The 10,277-nt window shown below is 44.4% G+C and overlaps 1 protein-coding gene across 2 annotated transcripts in view; it reads left to right on the top strand.

The window, feature by feature from the left end:
- LOC149372042 (uncharacterized) overlaps positions 1-9,877 on the top strand; it is a 32,174-nt gene extending 22,297 nt beyond the window's left edge. For both annotated transcript variants that reach the window (XM_089566402.1, XM_089566401.1), the window contains exons 16-21: positions 1,426-1,448; positions 3,450-3,710; positions 4,130-4,313; positions 5,022-5,209; positions 8,220-8,497; positions 9,387-9,877. In XM_089566402.1, the coding sequence (XP_089422528.1) occupies positions 1,426-1,448; positions 3,450-3,710; positions 4,130-4,313; positions 5,022-5,209; positions 8,220-8,497; positions 9,387-9,711 (1,259 nt within the window). In that variant the 3' untranslated portion in view covers positions 9,712-9,877. The remainder of the gene's footprint in view (positions 1-1,425; positions 1,449-3,449; positions 3,711-4,129; positions 4,314-5,021; positions 5,210-8,219; positions 8,498-9,386) is intronic.
- The last annotated feature ends 400 nt before the right edge of the window (positions 9,878-10,277 follow it).

The following is a 10,277-nucleotide window of genomic DNA, read 5'->3' as shown; positions in this document are numbered from 1 at the left end:
TACACTGTGGCCATCACGCTATATCAAGAGGAGGAAAACGGGAACACTGATTTGCAGGCAAGGGTTCAGCAATGTAACACATGCAGAGGTGGTACTGAGAAGTGTCGGGCATTACACTGTAAGTGCGCTAAGGATAAAGATAAGATAAAAGCAGGGTTTTGAATTTATTTGAATCGCGCTCAGTTACAACTGTCTCAGGCAGCTCATTCCACTGTTCAGTGGCAGATGGCAGGAAGGATTTTTGATAGGCATTGGTGGAACCATTCAATTCTTATTGGAAGTTTTCAGTATTCACACACCCCACTTAATGTTATATTGGAAGGGCATTCTCAAAACTGTCAAAGCACATTTCAGTGTGCTACTAGGTGTGACGCATTCCAACCTCTTTTCAGCCTACGCGTTGTTGGTGAGTTGGAGCTTGTGTGCATTGACAGAGAATTTTTCATGTGTTGTGTGGCCTAATCTAAGCACATCAACAAATTTATTGTTATTATTGTACACCTGCTTATTTCTTGTTTACTTGCTTAAGTATCTTGTTCCGTGCACCGGGCTTCCTTGTGATGACATGCAAAGGATCTTGTTTATTTACAGATTGTTAAGGGTGTGCGAATATTCGAAATTTTCGAATATATTTCGAATATTATAATTTTAGTATTCGAATTCGATTCGAGATCCAAGTATTCGTGTTGTTTCGAATATTCGACCCGACGCGAATATTTGTATCTAGCCGAATATTCATTGTGAGCACCGGCGTTCATTTCGATCCGCAAGCCCTATCGACAGATACATAACAACATGGCGGCGCCTACACGGAAGGAAAATACTTTCTTCCTCTAAGGGCCATGCCGTAGCTGACTGCGCTGGTGAGCTTTTTGGTGCTATACCTGCGAAGCTGGTATAGTCAGAGCTGTGCACGAAGTACCTCGCAATACGTGCCAGGTCAGTGCCAAGTGAGAGGGCATTTTCTGTGGCTGGAGAAGTCGTTTCAGTTAGAAGGGAACTACTTCTGCCTGAGCATGTGGTGCAGCTGGTTTTCCTTCACGACAACCTTTTACGTCATCCCAGCAACGCGCTTTTGTGCTGATGGCAAGTTAGCCTTAATCAATGCTGTGTACTAGCCATCTTCTATGATATTTCCACTCTTCTAAGAATAATGTTCGAGACTTTGATACTTTTTGTGCAGCCACACACATATTTTGTGTTCATTTATTCATCGATAGTTGAACTGTGATGTTCTTGGGCGCCCAAATAAATGTTTTGTAGTGATTAAATGCGTCTGTCCTTGATTATTCGATATTCGATTCGATATTCGGAGCTAAGTATTCGTATTCGATTCGTATTCGAAAAATTTGATATTCGCACACCCCTACAGAGTGTTGTTAGTACTGCAATAAATAGCACTCTCTGTTCTTTTCTTGTTTCTAGACGAGCTGACGGAAGAAGAAAGGGTGAGAACTCATTGTACTTTTATTCCTACATGAAGCTATGGAGTGCGTTTTGAACTGGCTTCTTAATTGCTGCTGAGAGGCTTAAAGGAACACTGCAGACGAACTGAAGTTGGCCTTAATTACCGCATTGTAGCGACAGATGCCACTTGCACTGAAAACAGCGCTTTTATAAGCTAGGAAAGGCCAGAATACAAACTATACATGTATCGCCATCATGGGTAAATTTCGCAAGTGAACTGCGGTGCGGTGACATCTTTTTTGAGGCATGCATTCCAGAGGCTAGGCTGCACTGCCATTCACTTCAAAATGATGGTCACAGTCAACTGAGTGGTGGGAAAATTTTGAAATCTCTTTTCCTCGGCAGTGAATGCATACATATTTTGCTGCTGTGCAAACATCAGTGTACCAAGAAGAGCCATAGAATTGGCTTTTACTGAGAACAAACACTAGATGGAGTACTCCTTGGTGTCATAAACAAAGGTTTTCAGATTTTTTTTTCTTCAGTTATTGCTTTTCACGGCTGCCTGACTAAATGTTTAGCACCAAGACAAAACAAGAAAATAAATCCTTAATTTGGAGAGTGAACCAAAACATGTCTGTGGATTATTATTATTATTTTTTATAAAGTCGTTGTTATAGCAGAGATCAAAGATACACCAAGCTACAGGAAACCTCGGCTTTGGTATAAAAAAAATAGTAGTGCAGTTTCTTTCACATGTTCAAATACAAGTAAATGTTGCACTTGCAACATTTGCAACAGGGGTCCTTGTATGGTATCGAGGAAGTGTTCAAGTGTGCACCCTTTTGATGTAGCGATGACAGGCCCCTTTTTCTGTGTTTTCTAGAACTAGCTAACCACGTTTATTTTATAAGACGGGTTAATGACATCCTAGTCGAAATCAAGAGGAAGAAATGGGTTTGGGCAGAGCATGTAATGCGAAGGCAAGACAACCAATACCCCTTAATGGTAACAGACTGGATTCCAAGGGAACGGAAGCGTAGCAGGGAACAGCAGAAAGTTAGCTGAGCAGATAAGATTAAGAAGATTGCGGGGATAAGGTGGTTGCAGCTGGCACAGGTCAGGGTTATTTGGAGAGATATGGGAGAGGTCTTTGTCCTACAGTGGGTGCTGACGATGACGACAGTTGTGTGGACTGGGCCAGTACGTATATGCTCTGGCCTTAGACTCCAAAATAATTTTTTTCACGCACTGACACTTTGTGCGGGCTGGGTGAGAAGGGATTAATGATTTACGTGCTGGATTGCCAGGCTTATTCAGATAAAAGTGATTACTGTTGGTGTATTGCCTGGAGGATGTGCAAATGTGGTCTAGCTTTTCCTGCAGTCTCGCATGGTAGTGAATGAGTTTTTTTGGCTTTCATGTTCCTTGTTAATGGAAAGACTAGCAGTCTGCTGGTACTGCAAGATGAGCAGAAGGGAGTAAATTTTGCCGTACTGGCTTTTCTCCGAAGAGGCAAGCATTGAATACTGCTTTTATGATTTAAGCCATTTCTGACTGTGTCATCTGGTGACATGATTTTGTTGCTGGCACAAAAGGAGGCAGTTCTGACTTTTGAAGCTGCGTGAAGAAATTCGTCATTAATAAGGTTGGGGTGATGCTTTGTTCTAAGAGTGCATTTTGGTGGTCTAGTTGGTGCATGATGTTAAATGAGGAAAACAACACTGGTACAAGGATGAGTGCCTGTGTAATTTTGTCGCGTCCTTTTTTTTAGCACCGTTTCCCTCACTTGACGTGACACATTCTGCTTTGCATTTCAGACTGGTTTTGATCCTGCTCCTCAACTGTGCTGCAAGTTGGTCTTCTTGGTGGTGTCCCTTACCCCCTGTTCTCTGTCCTAGCATTGTTGCTTCCAGCTGCTGGCACTGACGCACTCTGCCCCGCTCATGCATTGGACTTGATCGCTGGGTTCATGTTGTCCCGTGTGAGGCCCGGTGGTGTTGTTGTGCTCACTGCTTGGTTCTTTTCCGTCTGGTTGGCAGGCATCACTGGAGCCACTGAAGAAGCACTGCCAGCAGTGTGACTATGTGACATTCAACCGACGGAGCATGGTGGGCCACTTGCGTCGCAAGCATGGGGGCATGCTCCAGTGTCCCCTCTGCCCGAGCCAGTTTGCCCAGGTGGCTGAGCTCACCCGTCACCAGCGGCTGAGGCATGGCTCACTTGGCCGCCAACAGTGCCCGCACTGTCCGAGGAGCTTTGTCTGCCCCAAGTCTTACGAAGTGCACCTCAAGATGCACCAGGTACTCCCTAACCTAACCTGACCTGACCCGACCCGACCCGACCCAACCCAACCCAACCCATCCTAACATAGAGGGTCATTGTAGTGTCACTTGAGCATGTGCTACAAATGGGCTGGGTTTGCCTGCGAATCCATTAGAAAACTGCATAAATCTTGCAAGGCTGCCTAACTAAGGTGTTTGCACTGAACAGGCTAAGTTTTTTTTTATTTCTTTTATTTCAAGATACCCCTAAAGGCCCTCTTCACGAGGGTATTACATAGGGGGTATTACATAGTTGTGATGGAAGTCTAAATAAAATGGTGCAGGCTGTGCACTACTTAATATTTTTTGCTAGGAAGCACTCGTACTAATGTGGAACACAGAGAGCGATTGTCCTTTTTCTCCACTCATGCAGCTTGCTGCTGACTTTTTGTGCGCAGGAGGGTCGAGGCCACGAGTGCACCATTTGCCAGCGCCTGTTTGAGAGTGAGGCCATTCTGAGGCACCACAGTGACTCGCATGATGCACGCAGGAGCCGCAACAGTCGCCGCTGCAAAACATGCCTGCGTGTGTTTGCAACTATGCACTACCTCTCCAAGCATCAGGAACAGTACAGGATGGAGAGTGAGTGTTGCTTGCCACCTGTTTGTGCCATTCTGCTGGTTGCAATTCGAGCCTGAAAGGAAGCCTTCTTGCTGTGAGTGGTCACTTGTGTGGAGCATCTTGCCTCATGCCCTTCCTTTTCCCCAAAGTGAGACAAGACCATCTGCTTACATTTAGCTCCAGGCATTATGAGCCATGACTTAAAGAAAAGAGTTTACTGCCTGCTGCAGGAACTAAAGTCAAACAGAAATGTTCATGGCTGTTTAGAAAAAGCGTAGTAGCATTTTTCAAATTTTTGTAATGTGATCAGCTTGTTGAGATCCATTAACTGTTGAAGGCGCAAGATAAGTTTCAGTTTAGAAGCTGTTCAGAACCTGAAGAACATTTAGATCCTATGAATGAGTCCTGCATCCTGAATGTCTTGGTTGCATTCACTTGCAAAGGTGGCACTCCCTAAGAAAATATGCTATATTGAGGCACAGGTCACTCTGCAATGCATGTGTCATCTCGAACGACCTCCCTGAGGGCATGAAATGACAGCCCATGCATACGATGCCTCCAAGAAGTTTTTTTGACAGCAGCATAGGACGCTCTCACGCACATTATTTGTGTGGGCACGTTTGGAAGCCCCGTTTATGCAGTTGTGCAAGTAATGAAGCAGCTGTTCTTTTTTGTGCAGTTTTGTGTGTGCATGCTGCATAGAGATTGAATGCAGGCCTGTTGTTGCAGCTGCCGACGGCACAGTGGTGATGACGTGCACAAGTTCCAAAGGCCCCGTGCGGCAGAGGGACCGGCGATCATTCACGCTTGCCTGTGATGAGTGCCATCTGCGCTTCAAGTATCAGAGCAGCCTGTCTGCACACAAGATGGCTGTGCATGGAAACAGTTCCAAAGACGGAAAGTCATTCACATGCGATGTGAGTCTCAGAGGGATCCAAGCGTTGCTAAGAATTTTGTGATTCTTGATATTTTACTTTGTTCTTAAATCTTGCGTGTGAATGTCTGCCATGCACATTATGCAGGCTAAGCCTTGTATCTTGACATGGAAGGAGTGACCCTGCTAGCTACTCCACTTGTGGCAGAGTAGTTCTACTCTGGTGCAGTCAAATCTCGCCCAGTTTGGTTTTTTTTTGGCAAAACCATAGACGTCATCCTGAATTGAAAGTACTGTATTAATTTCCCAGTTCTATCAGGCACCCACTTATCATGTTCATGGAAACAAAAAGTAGAAAATTGATAGAAAAGCGTAAAGTGACATTTATTTATCTGTGTCAGTGCTCCTCAATCTTGGACAGTTCATTTTCACTGTCTATGCTCTGCAACTTGTTGTCTCCTGCGCCATTCATCTCATTTAAATCGTCAGACTTCTTGAAATCTGGTTAAACATTGGCACGTGGGCCCATGCATTGGCCTACCATGCTGTCGCTTCATCCACCGATGTACGCTTGAGCCTGTTGCTCGGTGTGAATGTGTTTGAGCCATTAATCGATTTCACTTCTTCAGGTGCACATTTAGTGCAGTTGCACAGATATGCCACTGAGTATTGGAGCCAGTATTGCCATTCAGCAGTTCAGCAAAGTAGCCAAAAGCAAGGTCGTGAGTAGCCATAGGTAGCCAGTCCTTTTATTTTGGCAGTGCCATATTTGTCGCCATCACTAAAAATACAGTTGAAAACTAAATAACTATGACTTGCCTCTTGCTGTTATCATACACATTTTATGAGGACCAGCAAAGGCAAGATAACCGCTGGTCCCTAAGGGCAACGGAGTTGATTCCAAGAGAAGGCAAGCGCAGCATGGGGCGGCAGAAAGTTAGGTGGGCGGATGAGATTAAGAAGTTTGCGGGAATGCGGTGGCCGCAACTGGCACAGCACAGGGTTAATTGGAGAGACATGGGAGAGGCCTTTGCCCTGCAGTGGGCGTAGTCAGGCTGATGATGATGGTGATGATGATGATGCAATGGCGCAGTGCAAATAGTTCATGCTCATTTCCTGCACAAGATCAAGAGTGCTTTATGGCTGTAGAACTCCGCGGTTACATTCCCGGGTGCTGTGTGGAGTCTGTGGAGCCTGTAATCAAACTGGATTATGGAATACACTTTGTGGTGTAAACAAATTTTTCAGTTTTGCGCCAGCTTCTGTGGGATGCAGTTCACTGAAGTAGCCCCCCTGACTATTACATCGGTCGAGATGGCTGCATTTAGCAATCTTATATTGAAACTTCTATGAATTTTTTCAGATGGGTACAGAATTCTGCTTAAAGCAGAAGGCTGGTCTTAGAAAAAAAATTTTTTTATTTATGGAATCACATTTCTGAAAATTTTAGGTAACATATTTTTGTGTGCTAATTCTAAATATACCATTTAATTTAATGTAAAAGAAGTCCTTGTATACTTAAATAATGTTTTTCAAGAGCTTCTAAGAGCTTGCCAAGAGCTTCTAAGAAATTTTGATGCAGGGAACTTGTTGAAATGCATGCCATTGTTTTGTCTGGACATGAAGGAATGCTCAGAGGGCAAAACTGTCATCCTGCCTATCATAGAAGTTGAGGTTTGGGGCCAGTGAAAAATCATTGGTGATCTCGAGCTTCAATGACTGTTTCCAGTTTGCATTCTAGTTTCTTTTTGTTGTTCCAGGATACCATGCCATGCTTTTCTGCTAGTCTTGCAGAGGTGTTTGCCTTCTTTGGAACTAGTATTGTACACATTACATAAAACGAATAACTGATTACAATTACTTTAACTTAAATGGAATTGATTTCGATGGTCAGTTAGTGCCTATGAAAAGTAACTTAATAATTATAGAGAAGTAATCGATTATACTATTACATTATTTTCCAGCCATCTTTTATCAGCATAGCACAAATTACACAGATGAGAATGAGCTGATGCGGCTTCCTTGATCCATAGTTTCTTGTAGTACACACATTAGTAAATTTCATGCAGTTAATTTTTGAAATGTTCATCAGCATTTTTTTACCATTTTCTTGTGAACACACCAGTTGCCACACTGAAGAGTATGTCTTGATGCACGCACCGGAATTGAAGTGCATTGATTTAACATCCAGGAGCTTGCGTAGTTATGCAGAGCACTGCGCTTCGCTGTTGTTCATGCCCTGAGGGGGGAAAAGGCCAGGCTCACTGAACTCATCTTTCCGCTGTGCTGTCCTGGTGAAATGCGAAGTGTGGAATGAAACACAGGGCTGACGAAATGCAGGCTGCTCTGGCTGGCATGTGTGGACATGCTCATGCGCACGGCTTCAACGCAGCTATATCATTGCCGCTCTGATGCGAGGGGATTTCTTTCCGTACCGCTGTTTGACGCTGAGTTCCCTAATCTTGTTTACAAAAAAAAAAAAGAACCAGATTACTAGTAATCAATTACAGAATAAAATAATTGGTTTACCAAAAACGTTGCACCTTACAAAAAGCGATCAATTCATTACAAAATTTGAAAAAAAAAAAGTAATTTATTACAAGGAATCGATTACTTGTAATGCGTTTCGTACAAGTCTAAACAGGCTCAGCACTTTCTCCATCATTAGCCGCCGTGGTGGCTCAGTGGTTATCGTGCTCAACTGCTGACCCCAAAGACTTGGGTGTGATCCCGGCCGTGGCAGTCACATTTCAGTGGAATCGAAATGTTAGAGGCTCATATACTGTGCAATGTAAGTGCACGTTAATGAATTCCAGATCGTTGAAATCATCCAGAGTTCTCCACTATGGCGTCCCTCATGGCCTGAGTCACTTTGGGACGCTAAACCCCATAAACCAAACCAGCTTTCACCTTTGTTTCTGTCACCGGTTTCATTGCTAAGCAGATGCTTTGTGTGTTACTCCTATGCTCACGTCTAAGGCTTCTATTAAACCCAGCCGTGAGCGAAGTGGTGGAGAACAAAAATGAAGGACCCTGTGCTTTGTTGTCTGCAGATATGCCAAAACAGCTTTGTCTCGGTGCTGGGTCTGTCATCACACATCCGTACGCACACGGGTGAGCGCCCGTTCGCTTGTGGAGAGTGTGGTGCCAGCTTTAGCCAAGCCAGTACTCTGCGTGAGCACACAGTCCTCAAGCACAGCCGTGCCTTCCGGGAGGTTTGCCCTCTCTGCTCCAAGGGTTGTGTCTCCAAGACAAAGCTGCGGAAGCACCTGCAGGCAGCCCACAAGGCGGTGCTCATGTGCGCACAACCTGCAGCACCCAGGCGTCCCACGTGAGTACCCTTCACGGCTGCTTTATCACTCCTCTCCACACTCGAAGCAGCTGTAAACTCGTCTCTCAAGCATGTATTTCACTACTTCCAATTCAATAGGTAGGTGCTTTGCCCTCTCCTCCCCTTAGTTTTAAAGATGATAGGTACCTGGGCTAGTTGGTACTGTTGAATTTCCTTAAAATATCTTCATTTATTTGTTATGCAGTTTTTTTTTTCATTCATACCAGGGCAACTGAATTTTGAAGTTGTTATGATGTGTGATGACATCACTGCAGACTATTTCTCTTTCATTTCACCCTATTTTTCATGCACCTCTATAAAAAAATCTGCCTTAATCTCAAAGTACAGTTAACTATTGTTAACTTGGAGGCTTAAAAAAATGCAGAAATTTTTTTAAGTAAACATAGTACTGTCAAAAGTGCTAGTGAGATTTTCAGTGTACTGACTGTGTTGTTCTCTTTCCTTGCCTTCTTGCCTTGGTATAGCAAGTAGTACAAAATGGTGGCAAGTGGTGTGCATTGAGATGTGCTAGCACAAATTTGTTCGTTTATTCACAGTTTAATCCACAGCATGATACGCAGTCAATGGGAACCACTGGTGGTACTCCTGCACACTTTGGGCGTATGAAGAATGTTGAAAGAGGTTATTGGCGTGTTGTCTTGCTGGGAGATGCATTCCATACTCGTAATGCAAAGGCATATTATGTTCATAAAGTTAGCTTAGTGTGCATAAACATGCTCAGTAAAATGGCAGTGTCCTACCAGCCCATATAACCACTTTAGGCAAGTGGTCACTGGCAATGTAAACAACTTATCACAGCTGTAGCATTTTTGGAGCTCACGTGAAGGACCTTATTATTGCCGATCTTGTTTGTTTTTTTTTTTTTCAGGACCAGTGCCTCATCAACTCCAGCTAGACAAGTGCCACAGCTCGCTGCACGAGACAGTGCAAACACATATGTGTTGCCTGATCTGGAGAACCCCGAGGAAAGGTACCAGGAACCAGAAGAAGAGTGTGTGGTGCTGCACGAAGGCGAACTGGCTGAAGACATGGTGCCACAAGTAGTGGCAGTGGCCACGCAGGCTGGGAGCACCAACTTGGCCGTGGCCGTGGACAGCATTATCAATCTCATGGTGTGCGACACCCTGATTGAAACTAGCTGCATTGAGCTGAGCAGTGAAGAACCACTTGGAGGTGAAGAAGTGGTCGGGTGATGTATGCTTGTGTGCAGAGCTATGATACTGACCAATACATGGGTGTACAAAAAGTTAGTTCATTTAGCAACTCCTGTTCAGTCCTACTGGTGCTTCCAGGATCTTCCGGTGCTGCTGGGCAAGAAGAATCGGTTTTCAAACATGGAATAATAAAGTTTGACTTGGATTTATGGCATTGATGCATGTTAATTGTGCCTAGAGAACAGGTTATAACGTGAGCAGAGACTTTTTAGTTCTCCAGGGAGAAAAGTAGTAAAAGCTCGTTAATTTGAACTTAAACGGATTCAAACTGACGCGCGGGTCCTGGCACAGCCCTCTGCATTTCAATAAGGGAGAACTCCTGATAATTTGAACATCGGTATCCACAATGGTTAATCTGAACTAGGAGTCCCAGGCTCACACCGCTCCTCGCCGGCAGAAGTCAGTCTTAGGAGTATCAAAACACACTGCGTAAAGAGACGCAAAACAGCGAAAGGAGAAAAACAAGCTACCTGCGCGTTGCGCGCTTGGATGGCAGAGCCAGAGCTCTGGTGCGTGCCGTAACAGGTCTTCCTAGGCATGCTGGC

The sequence above is a fragment of the Amblyomma mixtum genome, chromosome 1, assembly GCF_055824585.1.
Source record: "Amblyomma mixtum isolate Tamu chromosome 1, ASM5582458v1, whole genome shotgun sequence".
Classification (NCBI taxonomy): domain Eukaryota; kingdom Metazoa; phylum Arthropoda; class Arachnida; order Ixodida; family Ixodidae; genus Amblyomma; species Amblyomma mixtum.
This window is presented reverse-complemented; position numbering and strand designations above follow the sequence as displayed.